Source organism: Buteo buteo, chromosome 7 (genome assembly GCF_964188355.1).
Source record: "Buteo buteo chromosome 7, bButBut1.hap1.1, whole genome shotgun sequence".
NCBI lineage: Eukaryota > Metazoa > Chordata > Aves > Accipitriformes > Accipitridae > Buteo > Buteo buteo.
The window spans coordinates 46,613,608-46,635,633 of NC_134177.1; the positions used below are offsets into that span (position 1 = coordinate 46,613,608).

Genomic DNA, 22,026 nt, shown 5'->3' on the forward strand with positions numbered 1-22,026 from the left:
ATCTCACCTTCAGTTGCCAATTGCAATGGTTTCAGGAGGGAAACCAAGCATTTCCACCCACAGTGTACAGATGTTACTAGATTATGTCCACAGCTAGGTGCTTTAAGTCTGGTGGTGTTCGTAGTGTGATTTTAATTTTTCTGGAGCCCTGGCTAGCTTTTGGTTTACTTGATCCATACCAAGGCACAGCTCATGCTTCCTATGTTAGTTTGAATGTGTCACTTCAGCTCTAAATGAGGTATTTTCCCCAAGCATGGTCCAGGCTTAAATGTAGCTAAGGAGCGGGTAAGAGGTGAGCTGAGGAAGGGAGGCAGTACTGAAATTTATGATCAGGACTCGAAAAGGGAATTGGAAATAGATTTTCGAAAAGTGTTTGTTATCACCATTCATAAATCAATCACAATGCGTTTTGTTTTGTTTGAGTAGCTTGAGTAAATAACAGCTTCCAAAATACTTTTATTCTTTCCTGTACTTTTTTTTGTTTACCTGTGAAGACTGCTGCACATCTCACCCTTTGCTTCTTTAAACTTCTAATATCTTCATTTCGCTGGCTGAAAGTTAACTCTGAGACATTCTCAACACCTCCAGTAATGTATTGTACTACTTTAAAATGGTATAACTAGACAGACATACTCTCAATTTTAATTAATACAGTGAACATTGACCTGTAAATGAATAACTAACAGTAAATACCTCTCTATAGAGTAAACATATCCTTTTGCTTCTTCCTCTGCTTTTTACCCTGACTTGGTTTAAATTGGACCAGCCCCTTCAAGATATATACTGTTACTTCATTTATTTGTAACTGTGTAGCACAGTCTGGGCTCAATTTTGAGCTGGTCTTTACAGCACCACTTAAGATCAGAGAAGGAAAAAAAAAAACAGCAAGAAAGCAAACAAACAAACAAACAAACCCCAAAGAGGTGGCTGTTAGATATGCCACTTCACTACATCCATGTTTTTGAGAAAAAAAAGGGTTGTATCATACCGTTAACTGTTTAAATTCCTTTTACTTAGTTGTACTGGCAGAGTATGCCACTACCAAAAGACAATAAAGCAAGCTGCTTCCTTATGTTGCAAAGGTTATTTTGTAGGAGTAAAATATACATGTGAGAGGGCAGTGGGTATTGTGTCTTCCAGTGGTAGTGATGCTTTTACGTTCTCCAACAGATCTGCTGAGCTCTGACTGTCATTGCACTGTCTGCATAGTTACTTATTACTTTCACACTGACTGGTCTTGGATGTCTGTGTCTCAAAGTTAAATCTAAGTGAAATCAAAGTTTTGCTTAGTAGTATCTCCTCAGCTATTTTTTCAGTTTGCTTTCATATCATATCTCTCAAAATAAAGAATTTTTTTTATCCACTGTTAATATTTCATTTTAGCATCTTTGAAGTATTGCCAGCTGGAGACTGCTGCAGAGCAATAGTGACCTGAAAATCATTAACAGCACATCCAGTTCTTAAATATCTCAAAAAATAATGGCTGTTCTTTTTGTCTATGTCTTCTAACAATGAAAACTTTTTCTTATTTTTCCATGCTTGTGTGCTAAAAATTCTGCTATCAGTACCAACTTTTACTCAGTGTATTCCTTCAAACTCTGTTAGAAACGGGTTAATCTTCTGTGCTGCAGCTACTGGGGGCTCTTTGTAGGCCATAATTTGCAGCAGGATCATAAACAGATTTTGTGGAAACATTTTAAGTCCATGAGCTGCTGGTGAAAATATGTGGTCACTTTTTATAAGTGTCAGTGTTTGTGTTACATGTGTCTGTCTTGTGGGCCCTGATTAGCTACTTTGGGTAAGCAGATATTTAATATAGCTTGCAGGTAGGATAATAAGAAATTATGTAATTGATCCCTAGACTTGTGTCTCTGGCCACTGCAGGAGCACAGGATCCACCTTTTGCCAGTGCCTTTCCTCACTCCAGTGGGTGGTTATCCTCGGATTCGGTGTAGTTCTCTAACTTCTTCTTCAGCATTGATGATGCTATGACTGTCTGATCTGTTGATTTCCATTTGGTTCTTCTTCCTTAGTGGTGTCAGGCCTCATGCTGTAAGTTTAAAACAGCCTTCCAGAGAACTCTGGTCATTGCAATAAAGTGAAGAAGACTGGACACTGCACTGCTGTAATATTTTCCTCCTTCTCGTAACTTATCTGTGTGTGGCTTTTCCTTTAAAAATTATAGCTGAAATGATTATGAATATCTCCTTTAAATGAGATTGTATCAGCTTTTGCATCTCTTAAACAATGCATGTACAGCCAGAGGGTAAAACACATTATAATACCATGCTAATTGCATGAATGTGTATGCTAAAATTCTCTTGTTGTGAAAAATCCAACAAAAACAAAACCTAACTCCCTTCTAATTATACTGCTCAATTAGCCACCGCTCCTGTTTCTCACTGCAAGGGAAGCCCAAGTCACTCCACTAATAGGACAGGATTTAATGTGGTTTGTAACATACAGCACTGACTCTCAGTTCAGACTTGGCAGAGAGGGGGAAAAAAGGCTCATGTAAAATTAAAAAATCAGGGTCCTCAAATCAGCAAGCTTTGGTCATCTACAAGCGAGGCTTCATTTTAAGCTGGTTCTCTGCAGTTAACTGGTAGGGTGAGGCATTTCTAGAGAAACAGTTAATGTGTTATCCAAGAGGCTTCTAAAAGAGATTAATCCCACCTATCCCTCTCCTTATTGACTAGAGAGAGTCAGTGTGACTGACTTAGATCATATTTGACACATGCTAAAGCTGTTATTGTTACTGAAAAAGCAGTCTGTCTGTCTTCCCCTTTGTCTCAGCTACTTATTTTCCTGCTTTCTGCTTCATTGTGCCAGCACAGCTGTTTGCACGGCCACCCGGTGAGCCAGATCTGGGAGCCCAGCAACAACCATCAACCAGGTTAAGCATGCCACACTTAGAGCCTTAGATTGGAAAATTGACTTTTAGGCTACTGAAGTTAGACAAAATGATTTAGCATTTGAATAATTTAACTTCCATTAAGAATTGTCACAGAGCTTTTAAAATGTATTTTATATGCATTGGTGAACACCACCACTGGCAGTCAGGAACCATTTTGGAAGACGAACTCTTCAGTCTGTGACTGGAGAAGACACTTCTGTTTATTAGGCAAGGTCACTGGAGAATCTAGAACATTACCTTTGTCCTGTCTCACTTGTATTTGAGTGTTTGTAATAGTAGAACTGTTAAAGCAGCTACTTTGCTTAAAAACTCAGTATATGTGTATAAATTTCCTTTTTATTCTTCAATAAGAAATCTACTATTATATGTGCATACATATATTGTTTTACTTTCTTAATGATTTCACACATTATGTGCATGCTTTCCTCATCTCTCCCCTCTACTACCTAATAGTCCATTAAATGTTGTTGATCGGTTTTTGTTGTGTTTTGGTAGGGCTCATTGCCTGTCAATAATTCTACAGAGAACAGATATCCTGGATCTGATGGCCTATTCCTGTGTGTAAACCTTATGTACCCAATCAAACATTTCCCAGATAAGTGATTTGATAACTGCACACCCTCTCCCTGCCCTTTCACTTCAGTCTCGGGAATCTTTTGGGGCTGTGAACTTTTCTAAAGGATTTTTTATTTTATTCTATGCTCAAATATATTTTGAGGTATGCCAAGATGTGACTGATTGTTATAATAAGAGTATAAAATGCCTCTAAGCATTTGCCAGGCAAAAGCAGTACTCTTTTACCTATAAACCTCAGTAGTTTTATTTTAAACTGTTTGTGGCATTATGGATTTATTGCAATACTGTGCACTGAAAAAGTGGTATATTGGGTATCACATGCCCTTGAATACGAGCTGCATTATTTGTTTAAAAGTGGTATATCAAATATGCTTGGGTGAGCAGCTGAAATGCTAGCGGGACCAGGTTTGTTATATATCTTAGAGTAAGGCTTTCTGGTAAAAGTCTGCATAATTAAGAGTCAAGCAACTGAGGAAAAAAGTTTGCTGACTAATAAGAAAAACTTGGAAAGTAATCCTATTAAGTCCCCCCCTTCTGATAAGTCCTGATGTAAATTTATAGGTGTTCTCTATAAACATAATGGAAGGTTCACTTCCCTCTTAGAACAAACTCAATCAGCAGTTTCCCACACTGCCCCTGAGAACATTCTTTCATTATCTTGTTTCTGTGTAATAATTGCCATGGAGTAGTCACAAACTTGTTTTTCTACCAGTTGAAGCTATAGAACAATGTGTATGCATTGACCTGGATTCAGAGAGAACAAGTTACTGTTGGCATAGCCTCCACCTTGAAAATTTGCCATCAACATGGTAGAGAGTTGCTAAAGACTTATAATGCGTAATTGAAAAGGCTAAATGCCTGCAAGGATTCTTTGAGATAAGAATTGTCTTTGAAAGCATTTTAACTAGAGGTCTGGATGGTATCATTAATCCTTTCTGTAGTTCTATTACTCTTTAAAATTTTATTATTTCTGGAGTGTTAGCCTGCAATGTAAATAGAAGCTACAGTTTTTGTGAAGTACCATTTTTCTTAGTATGTTTTATGTCAGACTTTTTTAAGCTTTTTATGTAGTTCTTAAATATAATAAGACATATTTATATTGTATTATGTATAATCAGCAAAACCAAAGTTTTCTGGTGGATAGAGGAATGGCCCTTCTACATAGGGCACTCAGCTGCAATTCAGGAGGTGCAATCCCCATTTCTGGCTCTGGTCCATAAGCTCCCAGCATGACTGAGGCCCTAGTTTCCTGCTGTACCTAATGTGGTGTAATTGCGATCTGCTACCAAAAACCTGCACCGCCTTGCACTTTGCCCCAGGCATGCGCTCTCACAGCTTCCCCTCTGTCACATCTAGGGATTGTGTGGCTTTGGGATGACTTCATTCCTCTTGCTGCCTGTTTAATGCCGGATCTGTGTGCACCAGATTGCTGTGCTGAACTGACTCACCTTGTGGGCAGCTGTTGACCGTCTCCAGTGCCGGCAGGAGGGCAAGAACCAGCAACGGGTGGGAGCAGGACCCCCTCTTCCCGCAGCAGCCTGCGGTTATACAAGATAGCATAGGGTGAATCCACACCGTCAGTAAATCACGTGGACAAGTATGCCCTTCTCTAACTTGCCTGTTGAAACAATAAAAATCTTTTACTTGGGATAGTACACTTATATCTGTGATGGTTTAGAGACATAGCCAGAGCAAGGGCTCGTGTGCCCGAAAGCATGTCTACTTCTTTACATTGTTTTGTTCTGGTAAAACAAGTGTACTGGTTTTCTAGTGAAAAAATGTTACCTGTAAAGTCAGCTTGGTCATTGGTGACACAGCACTGAATTACTGCTGTATAGAAAGGTATACATGTTCTGGTAGATTTGACTATCTTTTCAAGAAAAGATAAAATGAAAAAAAAATGTAATTGCTCTTGTACAATAGGTAGGTTTAGATTTATTAGGGAATACAGGACTAGATATGGAAGAATTAAATAAGATGGACTGTAAGTGCCTTGCAGCCTTTAGTCTAGAACAGGTGTAATACATTCTGGTTAGGTATAGAAAGTTTAGCTTTGAACTTGATTGAGGATTTGATGAAGGATTTTGAAAAATTTTGATGTCTGAAAAAAATGGTCAATATTTCAAGAGGAACATTTCAGTCTCATGTTAAGCATTCAAATATATGTGTATTTGATTTTATTTTATTTTTTTAACAAGAGCCAAAGTTTGAAATAGGCCAAATTGTCTTGCTTACTTGTATCTTAATGTCTTTACTTTCACGTTTGTATTTCTTTTCCTTCTTTTTAACTAGAGGGATAATTTTTGTCATGTTTGTAAAAAGGGAGAACTGACCAAACTGATGTTACAGAGGAAACAAACTGTTCAAAATAACAGCATGTTATCAAATACATTCAGAAATCAAGAGGAGAGAAATAACCTTCTGTAACGTTTTGGCTATAGTAGTCTTGGTGTTTCCTCTATCTGTAGGTGATACTGCTACAACAAATAGTTGTTGCAGTTGGTCACCATTTTTTAAGTGGCTGACTCATGAAGCCAGTTAGTGTAAGTGGAAATTAGTATAAATGTTTTCTTTGCTTTTTTACATTCCTCTTAAGTACTAAAAACCTGGTAAGGTAACAGGGGGAGTATCTTCCAGTAAACTTTTTCAATTTTACAAAATGTATTGTTTGATAATTTTTACAACTTAATATTCTACCATTATTGTGTACGTAAAGTGTGAGTGACAAGGGGAGACGACTGGATGCTGTTAACAGCCACAAGCAAAAGGAGGAGGTTGTGACCCTGGTTGTGTTAATGAACACATAGCCAGGCAGCCCGCTCCTCTAACAGTAACCAAACTACTGGTGTGAGCACAAGTTAATTGTACTGAAAGACTTGTAATTGCTGTGAAAGCAAAACGTTTGACTTGGTTTAATAGTGTTAAAAGTAGCTTTTTGCTGTGGTTTATAGAGTATAATAAAGAATCCTAAATGATTGGGTGTTCTCACAGAAGCATCTGGAATCATATAATTCTTAGAGGCATGATTAAAGCCAAACTAGCCATTCCTTTATATTCTCCCCCTCCAAATTATATTTATTAACTTATATATACGTATGGGTCAAAAAATAATTTTTTGCTAAGTTATTTTTGGTTTAGATCTTGGTCTCTTACCTCTTTATCCCCAGCTACAGTTGATGCTTAATAAGTGAAACCTTTGCAGACTTCAGTAGTAGCTTGAAAGAGCGCCCCATTGACTCTGTGCTGAGTGATGGATAGATTCCCTGCCTGCTGTTCACTTTACTGCTAGATTCACCTAGGGTGTAATATCCTAACAAAGCAGAGGAGGGAATTGAAATGTGTTCTTCTGAGAACAGCAGTAAGTAAAGCTGCCTTTCTAGTTGTTCTCTCAATTAGCTCCTAGGAGATTTTCATGCTTTTCTAGTTTCTCTTGGGGATATGTGACCTGATAGCATATTGCTATAAATAATTATTTTACTAGTACCAAAGTAGGTACTGCACACAAACACAAAGCAACATTTTCAGCATCTTTATTGGATGCTGTAAATGCCAGTTTTTCAGACAGGCATTTTTTCTTTCTTTCACTCTTTCTTTCTTTCCTTTTTCTGTTCTTCTTTGGAACGCAGTCCTGACATTTCTGATCTTCATAACTTTGATTGTTAGTTTTGTGCTGCCCCTTGAAGTGAAATTGCTAGTGAGTGGTATAAAGCTCACAAGCTAAGGCAAGGGGGTGAGAAGCAGTGTGAAGTTGTGGCAGCTATGGGGAAAAGAGTAGAGGAATTGCTTTCAAGTTGGATATTGCAGGTGATCATTACCTGTTTGCAGAAGTGGGTTATTTAAAAGAAAAAAGAAACTGACCTTAAATGCATATGCCACCGCAACCCTATTTAACTCATTCCTTTATCAGAGACTGCAACAGGAGCACCAGGAAAAGACTATTCACCTAAACCGGTTTTTGTTATGTGGAAGCATTTGAAAAAAAGAGAGCAGACATACCAGGCCTTGCTTACACAGCTGTGATGAGGTTAACAGTTCTGCAATATGCTTAGCTCTTTTTGTTTTTTTAAATGGGTCCTGCAACTAGTAAAAATAAGCATCAATAAATTTGTGGTAGCCATCAATATAAACCAGAGTTTTGTATTACTTGATTAAAGACTGACCATTTTATCAAATCTTTTGGCTGCGTGACAGCTACTTCCATGGGAGAAGTGTAAGAATTAATAGGACACTGATGTTTGCTGGTATCAGTTGCCTGATTATGTTCTGACTTAACAGAATTTAGTATTCCTAGATAAGTGTCATTGTGGATACTAAACTAAAGAGCTGTGGTACTTTGAGGTACAAAGTGCCGTCAGTTTTCTCAAGTGAGGCTCAGCAACAAAAGAGGCTTGGGAATCAGTACGCGAAAGTTTTAAGTATATACCTTCAGTCAGAGAGAAAAAGATGGATATCCATTTCATATTTTTGGCACAGTGGTTGAAAGGATTTTTAGGCATTCAGCAACTACTTTCATATCCATGTAATCTTTCTAAGATAATGTTTATTTTAAAATGTTTTCCTTTTTCTTTTGTTTCCTCCCATAAAAGAATTATTAAGGAGGTTAGACAAAGTACAGGCTTAATACCAATAGGGGAAAAAAAAGTTTTGCAGTTTGTATTATTGTTCATGTGTAATTAACATTGATTTATGAGAACTTTAATTTAGGCAACTGTAAACTGCCTCATGAATTTCTGCAGAGCAGATACAAACTTGCTCAACTGTAGGTGGTCAACATTCACATCCTAAAATTTATTTTCAATCTGAACTAGTTTTTGTAAAAGCTGACTTTTGGATTCTTGTGGTTGCATGCAACTAGCATAATTTTGTAGCAGTACAGCTGAAGAAAGTGAGTGTTTCAAACCTATCAAAAATTCTATTTAGGTATCTTTTTACAATTTCCTCCACTTAAAACTTTCTGGTTTTCATTTGTCTATTGAAACTCCAGAGATTACTTTCTCTGAATTTGTGTCTTGGATTCAGATTTTTAACTTTGAATATGTTACTTTGAGAGTCTTAACCCATATCACCTCCATTGCTGCTGGTAACACAGCTCAGGCAACTGGAAGAAGTAGAATGTGTGCATTTGGCTGTTGTTTCAATATGTAGATGCCATTTGATTTAGGTGATGAGGTCAGGCTGCTTACTTTAAACAGTTGTTATGGCTTACTTTAAAAATTGTCACAGGCACAATTGCAGTGGCAGCGTAACTGAAAATCAGTGAATGCAAGTAACTATATTTAATGGTATTCTTTATTTTAACGTTTCATAATTTCAGACAGTGTGAGAGGAGTACTTCTATTCTTTTAATATAATGTATTGAATTTCAGACTTTGCCTGAAAATGTTTCAGGTTACTATTCTGAAACCGAATTCTGTTATTCTATTGTAATATTTTATTAGAATTGGGAGTGACTATTTTAATCTATAATTCAATTAAAAGGACACCTTTTGAGGTCTTCTGGTAATTTTGTGTGGAGGTATGGCACTATCTGAAGAGTATACGTGAGTGTAGGTTATAGTTTTTAATAGTTTGATTTTTAGACTAATACAATGAAAATGTTATCAGTTTTTACTTTAAATTTCATTTTATGAGATAGGACTATGTAAATAGATCTTGTACGGTAAAAATCAGATGTTTGTTTGTTCAAAAGCACAATACACATAATATTTAAATAATTTATGACAAGTGTAGTCTGACAAGTAACTCGTCATTAAGACAGAGGCGTTTTGAGCAGGGTCATTTTCACTGGAGATCGGGGAAGCTGCCTTCAGAGCAGTTCGTTATCTGTGCAGCCTGAGATTCATTAGCTAATACAGATGGGATAACCCCTGTGCTGCAGAACCAGGAGAGCTCAGCCCAGCAAGCCTTTCAGCAACAAAGAAATAAAAGCATTCCTCTGTAACAGGCTTCAGCACTTATCTCTGTTCTCTGGTACTGTTTGTGCTGAACCAAAGCAGCTGCTACCCTGAGTTAAGAGAGAACAAACTCAACATGGCGTGAAATTACTGCACTTCCATTCACATTCATTAGAGTTATATTGTTACCAGCTACAAGCATGACTGGTCTTTGCATGAATAATAACCAGAAATGCTACTTTCTGAGTTTTACCTTGAAACATTAACAAGATACAGTGCAAACTTTGAAACCATGTGTATTATTGGTCCAGCTAATAATATGCATTATATAATTTTTCTTGTCAATTGCTGGAATAATATTTATACTTACAAGATCTGGGAAAAGGCAGATAGGAAGTTTCGAAGTGGAAATACAGTTAAAAGGTGGCTATTAAAAATAACTCCAAAAGGTCTTGAGTGTAGGTTCCCAAAGCTGTGTTTCTGCTACTAAAACATGCAACCTCTGAGATGTTTATCGTGGGGAAGGAGAACTAGTATCCAAATCCTCAAGTACCAAACAGATGATTACCCCTTGCTCAATTAGAAATAAACCAGCAAGCAAGTGGAAACTTGCTTTGGTATTTATTCCTCTTCCAGCAGATCAGTTTCATCCTATCTACTGATAGGTTAAATTTCAGAAACAACTCTGTCTCCTGCCTTAAATTCAGTGTCCTTTGTTTTTTGGTGCTGCTGCAACAGTGAGACCTGAACATGGTGAGAAATCCGCTGTGTGCGTAGTCGTACTGGACCTGCTTTTTATCTCTGTGCACTCAAATCCATGGTGCATTTTGTCTAAAAAGCCTTCAGGACATTAATAATAAGGAAACATCTGAATCGCAGCGAGGACTCCAATATGTGTTTTGTCAAGCCAGCAGCGTAGAATTTTGTGCAACAGGTTTTGTTATGGTCTTTTGGTTCTTACTAGTACTTGAGCCCGAAACTGAAGGCAAACTATTCTTACTCTTTTTTTAAATAATGCTGGTTTTATCGGTTGATTAATTGCATGTTGTTCAAGCACTTTTTCAATTTCTTGTATCTGTTTCATGTAGATAGTGAATTGTATTGCACATCTGACCTGTTTATGAAATGTTAATATGTCAAAAATACCTAAAATTTCAAAGCTGATTCTGATATGTTGAGTTATTTCCTTATTAATGTTTACAAAATAGGTTATTCTTCTATGACTAATCGGAATGGTATCTTTCTGTTGTGATAGTACCCAAATTCAGAAGCTGATTGCTATAGATACAGCCTAAATATACAACCAGGAGCTCAAAAAGCTTGTAAAGCTTACAGTCTCCAGAACAAGAGGAAGAGTGTTTAACACAACTACAAGCCATCTCTAACTAGTTTTATGGAAATTGACTTCCTCTTGCTGTAAATAGTCAAGGTAATGCCCAAGTTTCAGATGACAGATTTTTATCAGTCACGGAAGGTTGCATTGTCTGTCTTCAAAAATGTTGTTTGTGACTTCTGATTGTTTTAGGTGTGTCCATTTCAGGTTCTATTAAGCTTCTGTAATGTGAGGTAAAAAGCAAACAAAAAAAGCTGCTAAATCTATGAAGCTGCGGCTAATTTCTTCGAAGTAAACCTACAGAGAAATTGCCATGTTTTTTTTATACTTTATGCTCTTTTTGTGTTGCACAACCCCTGGACATGATCAGTGAAGACTTTTTAGTCTTTCTTTCGAGAAAGTTATATATGTCTACCACACTAATTGATTACAGATAATAGAAATGCTAGAAGTAGATGTGAACTCTTTCAAATAAGCTGTCTGGATCTTAAGCATTGTTTTATTCTGTCTTCAAACCAATTGAAACAATTTTAGAGAATTAATTTGTTTACAGTGTAAAATAGCAATTGTGTCTATCTAAAGAAAATTCTTTCATTGTAGTTACATTTTTTAGATACGTTTCTAAGGAAAAATAGTGGAAAAACCCACATATTTAATTTCTGCACCTTGTTCAGAAAGAATTGTAGACTGTGCTCTAAATATGCTATAATATAGCATAAAAAATTATTTTCGAAGGTTTTAAATTGAGTATTTTTCATAGCCAAGATAGCTACTTAACTCTTGTTTTAACTGTATTGTTGAATGTAACATAGCTGAGGAAGGAGCTTGTGGTCTGCCAAGGTATTAACAGTCATTTGTGAGGAATTGTCATGTTGCCAAAGGTCTCGGGTCTTGCATCTGTATGATACTTGAGTGTATCATCATTGCGATCCACTAATGGAATTTCATCCATAGCTGTGGATATCCTCTTGATAGCAGCTGTGTGTGTGCAGTGGTCAGCAATAGTGTCAAAACTCCAAAGGGAAAAATTAGTAATTCAGTAGCATATGTAGTGTAATCAGGGAGGATTTTTATGAACAAAATTTTACAACTTTGTTTTTGTAGCAAGAATATATCTATTTAATTCCCAGGAATCAGCAGCTTTTAAGTTTTCTTTTACAGGTTAGAGGTTTGGTGGCTTTTTTTTTAAAGCTGGTAAAAACTTGGCAAGGGCCAGAAATGCTGTCTCATAAAGAGAGAAGAATACCACTAATTAGCTGATCAGTGGTGCTTGACCTTGTGAGCAATGGGAGCTCTCAGCTCATGCTGGGATCAAATTTATATGAATTTGTGAGCCACTGCCTGGTACTGGCCCTGCTGCGTGTCATTCAGAATCTGCCTCTGCTGTAATCCTAAAGCTACAGGCCAGCCTGAAATGTTGCCTGCTCATGATGAATAGTACCTTGTTTTGCAAATAGACTCATTGAGGTTAACCATCATCTGTGAATGAAGTTACTATACAGTGTGAGGGAGGATATTTCAGTCTGGCCAGTGGTGAGTACTGAGTTGCATTAACAGTGGATTTTCTGTAACTCTTCCAGTTTTCATTCCCTTTCTTTCCAATTTAGGCTAAAGGCAAGAGGCAAAGGTCCTGGAGAAAATAGGAAACATTGTGAATGAGAAGAACTTTTCAGATTCTTTTCAGCTCTGTGTTTCCCACCATAGAAATAGTCTGGTATCAACTTTTCCCCCTCTGCCCCTTATTTAAAATATAAATACCCAGTGGCTATTAACTAGTGTTCTAGCCGAGTGTGGTGGGATAGTTCTCCTTTGACTCCCAACCACTAGTATCAGTGGCTACTTCTGACTTTTTGTATTGATTGAATTGTCTTGTATTTTGAAGAGATAAGGCAGATATTTGATTACCCCATTCTAGTTTTTTATTTAGATTCTTAAAACAGCATGGACCTGAGACAAAAGAAAAAGCCTTCTGTGTTGTTTGTAGGAGAGTCACATAATAGATAGAAAAGCCAGCAACTTTTTAAGGACAAAGGTAGTCATCAGGATACATAGCTGGATGTCGATTCTTATGTGGTTACAGCATAGTACTGAGAAGAAAGTTACTTTGGTCATCCCAATAAAAATATGCAGAAAGAAATGAAGGTTTCCTAACAACTGAAGATCTAGAAACCCTGTTTTGTAGTGAGGTTTGAGAAGCCTCACCTTAAAAACCATGATTGGGAATTGAGGCACCATAATCTCCTTGCTCTAGTTTTATGGTTCTCATTATAAAATTCTATTTTCAGAATCTAATTACTTTAAATTAAAATACTTGCCATGTGCAAAGCACCTTATAATTTCTGAACTACTATACTTGTATCCCATAAGCTCTATGGGAGAAAGATAGGTATCATGCCTGTTTTAGAGTTGTGGAAACTTAGATACCGTGTGCTGTTGCTTCTCCACATGTAAAGTGATTTATTGATAGATCAAGTAATAGTCTTACACTTGCCAATGTTCTGTCAGAATGGGATTATTAAATTTTTTGCCCTCTTAGGAGAGGAAGAAGAAAGCAGTTGACTTGACAAAATCAAATCCGTGTAACTGAGAAAATGTTTTACTCTTAATAAGGTCTTTTTTGGGAAGTGAAGATGATGTTTATCGTCACATCCACTCCTCAGCTCAAGGTGTTGATCTAACTTTGAGCTACAGTGTATGCCAGTGGCAGGCAGTATATGCACTGTACATGTGTCCAGCCACTTAGCAGCTATCAAGCTTGACCGGGTATATGTATATGTACGCTAATCAAAGAATGATCACACTACATTTAATACAGCCTTTATAGTAAAGTGCATAATGCCCTTTGCTTAATACCTTTTTCCCTAGAAGTGTCTTCATATTGTTTTGACTCACCATCTAAGTTGAGAATAATAAGAACTCTAAAATATTCTTTTCTGATTTAGGAAAATTGTCTAACAGTAGTATGTGATGTTCTAAATCTTTTATTCTGTAGGTCAGTAACAGATCCACGAGATGGAAAGAGAGTTGCACTCAAAAAGATGCCCAACGTCTTCCAAAATTTGGTCTCTTGTAAAAGGGTCTTCCGGGAGTTGAAGATGTTGTGTTTTTTTAAGCATGACAATGTAAGTAAATTCAAAGTAATTTTGAAGTCTTTTATAAAGCCTAATTGTAAAATGGAGCTATCTATTACAGAAGTAAATTTTTTTTTTTTAAGTTACACAATATCTAAAATGCTTTAAAAGCTCTCTAATTTTACAGTTACCGGATTTCCTGGAAACTCAGATATTACTGTTGCAAACACTGTAAAAAATGAAATTATCAAGAACCTAAGTATATTCATAATTTCCTTTCCAAAATGTTTGCAAATAGACAGGCAATACACTTCCACCTAATCTTATTTTAGGCTTTAGATAAATGTCAGTCTGCACAAAGCTATGCCAGCTGGAGATGCTTTCGCTTCCAAGCTATTTCTTACTCCATCTTCCTCTCCCCTTTGTTGCAGTTCATTGCTCTCTCAGTTCTTCTAGCAGGGTGGTTGTACAAGTGCTCCCAAATCTGCTTTAGGAAAAATCAGCTAGGTTAAGTTAAAACATTTTAAAAAATTACTTGAATTGACCCATACGGTTGTGTCTGAAGTGAATCAAAAAGTACTTACAGAAACTGTTCCACAAACGCAACTGTGGATGTGGTAACCTCTCCCATTGATGAACAGTAGTGAGCACATTGGGAATACTATCTTCTCCTAGTGGAATGGGATCAGGAAGTGTGTATCTGTTTCAGAACCTTATTTCATTGCTTTTTCCTTCTGTTTTAAAGTTTACCTTTTTTTTTATCTGAGGGTATCATATTCCAAGAAAGATTTTATTTGGGGTTAAGCACTGGATTTAGATAAGTGCTCTTGTTAGTGGGGTGCAAAAGAGGTGGACAGCCTTGCAAGCTTGTACCAGATTGCAGAGTTCCCCCAACATGACTATCACCAATCCTTGGGAGATGGATTCTGCGACAAGATTTCTTTTGAACTGGTGCCTTAAACTGCTCCTCACCAGGGTCTTCATTATGGAAAAGATTTTACTGAGGACTATAAAATGAAATAAAAGCATCTCTGTAAGCAGTCAGAAGTTGAGCTTGATAATCACTGAAGTTTGTGGACTTCACCTAAATGTCATAGATATTCCTAGGACAGGATCTAAAAGACTACACCAAGGTAGTATTTTTTCCTGTGAGAGGATGTAACTTCTGTGCTGCTGCTTTTCTACCTTTTTGCTTTGCACAGAGAGCTGAGCTTCTGATTCAGAATGTGAACAACTTTGGGTTTTGTAATTCCCACGTAGAAGCAGTGTGTCAGAAAACTGTTAAAGATGAAAGGCAGAACAAAGTGTAATTTCTTTTGCTTTTGCATTTCTTTGCTAGAATTACTTCTTTCAAATATTTTATGTTTATATATATTTTTGAAATGAACCAATTTTTATTGGGTAGATAAATTTATGCTTTTAAGCTAGTACTTGAACAGCTGGAAAAAGTTTCTTGAATTAAAAACCAAACAAACAAAAAGACCCTGAACATACAGAATACCTGACTGGGTGGTCTACTAAATTCACATATCTAGTGAGATAGACTATTGGTCTGTCTGTATGTGATAGAATAAAGCTAAGCTCTATAAGAAAGGTACAGTCTGTCTTTTTGAAAGGGATTTGTTTTTGTTTGACTGGGATAGGTCTTGATCTTGTGTGGTGTTTCCTAGGTACTCTCTGCCCTCGACATACTCCAGCCTCCACACATTGACTATTTTGAAGAAATGTATCCTAAATATAAAATAGAGCATCTTAATTGAGGTAGGTGTAATTTTCATTAGCTTAGAAACTGCAGGTAGTTGGTGGAATCTATGAAACAGAATTACAAAAACCTTGAGCCTGTATCTGAACAGTTTTATTTAAAGAAGTGGATCTATACTATCAAGAACTCTTAGTTAATGTTAATGTTGGAGGTGAAATGGTGCAGGATTGAACATGAAGCTTTGAGTATGTAAGAGCCAGTAAATGCAGGGCATTGTGGTATTTACCAACAGATACTGCTGCTACTAATGGTGATTCCCCCAAAATATTTTTTTGAAAACTATATGCAGTAATTAACTACCTCTCAGTTATTAATATCTTAAAATACTTTCTGGTGTTTTCAGAGAGTGCTACTGTTACATGCTTCGAAACCATGACTTGTCAGACGTTTCAGCATACTAGTTGGGTTGTGGCTTTCCTTGTTCAGCCTCTATCTTGATCAAGAAAACAGATTTCACACAGATATATATATATGTACTGTTTAATGTGTTACTGATGCAAAGGTACATGCTGTCTATGGGTAACTGTATTATAAAATTGAATTTTAGTACATAACTTGATATGAGAATGTCATGTTTTGTTTTGTTTTTTCCTTTTTCAAACTTTGTTTGGGTTATCTTCTATTTTGGGGGTTGTGAATTTCTGCATTTTTAAATACTGAAAAGTAAGTCATTGAGCTGGGTAGGCTCTTACTGACTCTAGTTGGACAAGAAGTTCTGTGACTCAAAGCTGGTTGTTTTAATGCTTACTCTAGTTTTTAAATTGTTAGAAATTACTGTGATGAATTAAATACAGATTTTCATGGTGCAGAAAGTATCTAGATATGTTGTGAGATTTAGAACAAAAAATTATTTTAAATAGGGATAATTCTGTTCTCTGCAGAGAGTTTACTAGCTACAGACCAGGAATTGTAATAAAGATTGTCTGCCTGAGTTAATCTCACTGTCTGTTTTCTTCTTTATGCTATTTTAAAAATTTAACATGCTAAGATCCAATTCTTGAGTTTTTAGCTAATAAAAAATGAACTTGATAATTACCACTGAATGAGATTATTTGTTTATAAATTATTTTCTGTGTGTGTAGGAAAAGAGTACTTCACCAGACTCCTCCTGCCCATAAGTTTTAAGATTATTTGCAGAGTTTTATGAACTGTTCAGATATTTTTACAATATGCTGTTAGTAACAAAATATCCTTTGTAGACTTTAGTAAAAGTGATATTTTAGAGAGCAGATAATCAAATATCCTAGCACATTGACATTTCCATTATCAAATTAGCATTTCAGTACAGGGATCTGCCATACAGCTGTGGTCAGCTAATAGACTTCTGTGTTTTCTGTGGAAAACTCCAAAAGCAAACACTGAAAATTAAAATCAGTGCTGAATTGTTGAAAGCGAACACTTGAATCAGAGCATATTCAATTATGTGTCATCTCATTATACTGCTGCTCATTTTACAGCTTTTGTTGCAGTCTTTCAAGTTTATAATTCACAACCAAACTGTGCAAATAAAAACTTCCTCCCAAAACTGAAATTGTTACCAAAATCTCCTTGTAAATCAGGTAGGGCATAATGAAATGTCTGTTATAAGCTTATGTAAGATACCTGCCAATCAATTTTCATCTTAAAATGTATGCATGTACATTCAGAAGCATATATAAAGTGTTCTGATTCATGATTTGGGTTTATTTTCTAAAATTACATAGTCTTTATACAATCATAATTGGGACCTGAGAGCTTTTTCTGCTACCTGGATGCATAGTAATAGTTAGGTTTAAAAAAAAGTTAATGCACTGTCCCACAGATGTCCACATCATGTGTTCTGCTTATCTAACAAGTAGCTTTATTATGTTGGTGTCCATCTTCAGTGGAGCTGATTGAGGTTTGAGTGCACCAGCTTACTCTTATGGTTAGACTTTGGAAGGTTGTTAATTACTGATGGGTCTTAGCTGCTTTTTTTGTATGACCCACTTTACAAGACAATTAATGGGTGGAAAATTGTCATTCTTTATTTTTAGATAAACTGAACTTTGTGAAATATGGTTTGATCTATTTATAATACCTTGAATTGATTGGTGAAGGAAGTAGGTGTATTTTAAAGTTGGTGATTTTAACCAAACTACAGCATGATCTAGTGATTGATAAACAAATTCATTGGCTGAAAATATTGCTATACTACACTAGGGCTTTTTCATATGAATGTTAGATAAAGCTCTTAAATTTTGCTTTGATACTTCTTTCATGCGAACACCGTATAAGTAGTCTTCAAAAACTGAATTTTGGTTATTTGCGCTAGTTCAATGTCCTCATTTTATAACAAGTCATATGAGTTATAAATCAGATCTAGGTTAAGGATTACTCCTTCCGTGTAATTGTACAATCAAGAATATTTAAATGGGATAAGCTTATTTTTATGAGCTTAGCTACTGCCAAGTTTTGAATATAAAACCAGAAATGTTAGTTTCCTTCATGGTTAACTGATTTTAAGTAATTCTGACTAGTTTTTTATAGGGCTGTCTTTTTTTTAATTTGTTTGAATTTCTTGTCTCTAATACTGGTAATAGAAGACTATTTGCTTTGTGTAGTCTTCTTTCTCCTTTCTTTTGAAATAATTGCAGTAAGTGTACTTATGACCCTTAAATTCATTTGAAGAATGAATGAATAGGAGTTTCAATTTATATGCACAGTTTTAATTGCATGTGCTTCTGCTTACTGTAGTATAAGGAGAACTTATTTCAGATCTGTTTTAAGAAGATCAGGTAACTATATTTCATATTTCAGGGACGTAGTTGTAAAAAGTTCTTTTGTTGATCCACTAGTATAGTTTCTAAAGATATCACAATGATGTTTCATTTTTACAATAAGGTATATTGATCAGTGATGAAAGTGTAAAGGGATTGAGTTGGTAGTGCTTGATTTCATTTATTCTTTCAAAGGAGTTGTAATGCCTTTTTTGGGAAAAGGAAAAAAGTAGTAAAAGAATGACTAAAATGATATGAATGATGTGTTGCAAATGAACTGGTAGAGTTAGTTTCAATTATTCAATGTCTCATAGGTACTAGCAAGAATTGCAAAGTATTTTTGTAAAGAGAACTCATTATAGGACTGACTTAAAATTATGATGATAAATTAGAAGATTTCTTAGGAAATGTGATGAATAAAGGAATTTAATCTAGTGAGATTTTTGTTTTGGAATGAAAATTCTCTGCAAACTCTTAGATTGAGGTATAATTTGAATGTCTAATGAGGTTTTAGATTGAAAATCTTTGTGAGCATTTAACATCTTATATGGGTATTGATATTTTTGCCAATATCACCCAGTGCAATAATGAATAGATAATGGAGCATATATTATTCTGGATGTCTGTCTTGAGAAAATAGATGAAAAAGAGTTTTGTTACTGAATTTTAGTTTTTTTATGTTCATCATTAAGTTCATCATTAAGCTGAAGTTCAAGACTTATCCCTGCAATCATCAATTTACCTTGGTGGAACAGCCGTATAATCCCCGATACACAAGCTTGGGTGATGTTTTGCTTCTGATGTATGCCTGTTTTCCTAGGTGGACTGACCTAACTTTAAAGCACATCAGTTATAAAGGTAAATAGTGATTCACAGATTTTGCTAGAGCATCTAAAAAGCATTTCATTACAATTAACATATCTGTTAATTCTTGATTGAACTAATTTGGCAGTGTTAGGTTTACGGCTGGACTGATCTTAAAGGCCTTTTCCAGCCCAAATGATATATGGCTCTCTTTTTTCCCCAGTTACAAAATCTTCTGCATTTGATTGTAATACTGAATTCTGCAACTGGAGATACACAGATGTTCTCTTTTAAGAACTATCCTAAGTTTCTATAGTAACCTTCTGAAAACTTTTTCCATTAAAGTGGATATTGGATGCAGATGAAAAGACATCACTTTTGTCAGTCTTGTTATACTGACTTGGAAAGATTTTAATGCTAGTAAAAGCAAAGGTGTGCAGCAGTTCCTTCCCATTGATCTAATTAAGAGGTGAAAGAACTGTTTTCTGACAGATTATGGAGTAAATCCCTCGTATATGTAGGGTGGAGGAGGGTAGACAGGGACAAGGTAAGATTTGGTTCCTCCAACCAGTAAAAGGGACAATGACAGCACTGTTGGGGTACCAAGTAGCGTATGCTCAGGCTTCCTGTTCTTTCAGAGTATCTTTAGAAAGGGTTTCCTTGGTTAAGTACCCTTCTGAAATGTCATCATGGCAAGTTCCTCTGGGCCAATACACAAACAAATTGAACAGGGACCTCAAGGATTAAGAGGATTAGGATACTCCGTTGAACGCTATGGGTTGCCAATTTGCAGCTGGTAACAACACAAGTTTATATTGTTGGGTCAGGCAGAATTGCAACTTAGATTCTCGCTAGATATTAATGAGAACAGAACAGCTTGATGTACTTGCTACAGGTAATAAAAGCATGGTGGTGTTATTGTCAAGCCAGTAAACTGTATGAGAGAGAGTCCTAGATGTCTGCTTGAATGAACTGGGTGCCAGAATGGCTCTAATCTCTCTATAACATGAGGGTCTTATGCCTTGGGTTAAAATTTTGCTTTATTCGGCAGTAAAGTTGTAATAGCTGTATTCCATTATTTGTAAAGTCTAGTTGGATAACACTGCCTGGAACTGAAATTGTTTTCCCTAGTGTGCATTGATAGGAAATGATTTCTATCGAGAAGATTGTGTACACATGGGAAAATACCAGGGAGATTTTAAAGTTGAATATCATGTATTGTTAGCAGTGATCTTTGAAGTAGAACCTGCTGGCAGTATGTCCCTGGCTGTCAATGATTCAGTAAAAATAGACTGAAGTTTTCCCCTTTGTCTTTTTAATTTTAAACCTTTTTATAGGTACTCAATAAATTATCTTAATTCCTAACTTAAGGATTATGACTTGATTTTTGAACAACCTGAAATGGCACTATGAGAGACAGTTTTGAAATGTTAACTTTGACTAGGAACTCTTCACACTGCGTGTTGACATTTGGTGTTGCTTTTTTTTTTTAATTGTTTCAAAAGCTATTTGTAGAATAAATTTATCAATAGTAGTTAGGAATTTATCTGCAGATCTACTACTGATTAATCCACGTTCCCCCTTGCACTGTTTTGCTTTTTTCTACTCATGGAAGTATTTGATAATTTTACTGCATCTGTCCGTAAGCACTGTAAAATATCAGAATAGTGATCTGCAAGAAGTGCTTTGTAGCACAAATGCATTTCCCATTTGAATATCAAATTCAGGTAACCTCAAGACCAAATAATTAAATAACTAAGTGAAATTTTGAAACTAATGCTGAAGTAGTGGAGTTTATTTTTGTATTCTGCAGACTGCGTCCTGCCATACCTCTGGGGAATGGTTTGCCGTTCCATTTCAGGCACATGTGTTTTACTGACAGCAGAGAACCTGTATGTCTTACTCTTGCTAACTGCAGTATACAGCCAAGAAAACTTGTCACAACAAGCCTATATGCAACCTTGCAAGTGTGATATGCCAGATGTATTTGTCCTTCCCAAAACAGAGCTTCCACAGCATTCATGCTTTGTTTTACAAATACATAGATACAATTATTTAGATATGAAAATTAGTTATTTTATTGTACATAATACAAAATATGGTGCTGCTAAACTGCAGGTGATTAATACCAATGCCATTAACTTAGAGCTGATTGATGACATGGTGGTTCAGTGGGAGACTGGGAATTCCAGCTCCTGATGAGTTTTGAAACTGAGCAGGAGTAGAGAGGTGGGAGCTGCTGCTTCACCTAAGCGCTTCTCTCATTGTACCCCAGATCAATTAAGTTGAAAGGCTGAATTTTCTCTGTATTAGGAACTCATCAAGAGCTTTGAAGCCCTTACCTTACACAGAAGTAAGATTCAGATGGAGTTTCAATATTTTCTTCCTGGTATGAAAAACTGTCTCTTTTATTTTTTTTCCCCTGTCTCCAAAACCGTGTCCCTCCAGGCAGCTTCTGCTGTTGCTTGTCTGTGGTCTTTGACACATGCCATAGATTGCCATTTCTACATTGCATAATTAGAGGTGACTTGATAGCAAACATATTAGTAATTTTACCTATAAGAGAAAAGTCAGCAAATTATAAACATAAAAATTAATTTAGACAGGCATTAGATTCATTAAATTTTTTTGAATAATTGTTGCACTGTTTTTACATAGACCAGGTCTTTTTTTTTGTGTTTTGGGTATTGATATGAAGTGAGAATGTTATAGAAATATTTCTACTGGGAAACTATAAAGTCTGCAAAGAGTTAGAAGAGAACAGAGGTGGCATCACAAACTAAGCTTGATATGATACTAATGTAAAAACAAGTATAACTAAAGTACACTAAAATAGGAAAAACTCCTTGTCCCTATTTTATAGAAAATCTTGAAATAGATAAGAAAGAGTTTGTTTTGGTTTTAAAAAAAGCATGTTTCTTACAGTATCAT

At 35.9% G+C, this 22,026-nt stretch overlaps 1 protein-coding gene across 2 annotated transcripts in view; it reads left to right on the forward strand.

Moving 5' to 3' along the window:
• Window positions 1–22,026, forward strand: part of NLK (nemo like kinase) — a 65,428-nt gene that overhangs the window by 20,508 nt on the left and 22,894 nt on the right. For both annotated transcript variants that reach the window (XM_075033065.1, XM_075033066.1), the window contains exons 2-3: window positions 13,713–13,842; window positions 15,462–15,517. In XM_075033065.1, coding sequence (XP_074889166.1) covers window positions 13,713–13,842; window positions 15,462–15,517 — 186 coding nt within the window. The remainder of the gene's footprint in view (window positions 1–13,712; window positions 13,843–15,461; window positions 15,518–22,026) is intronic.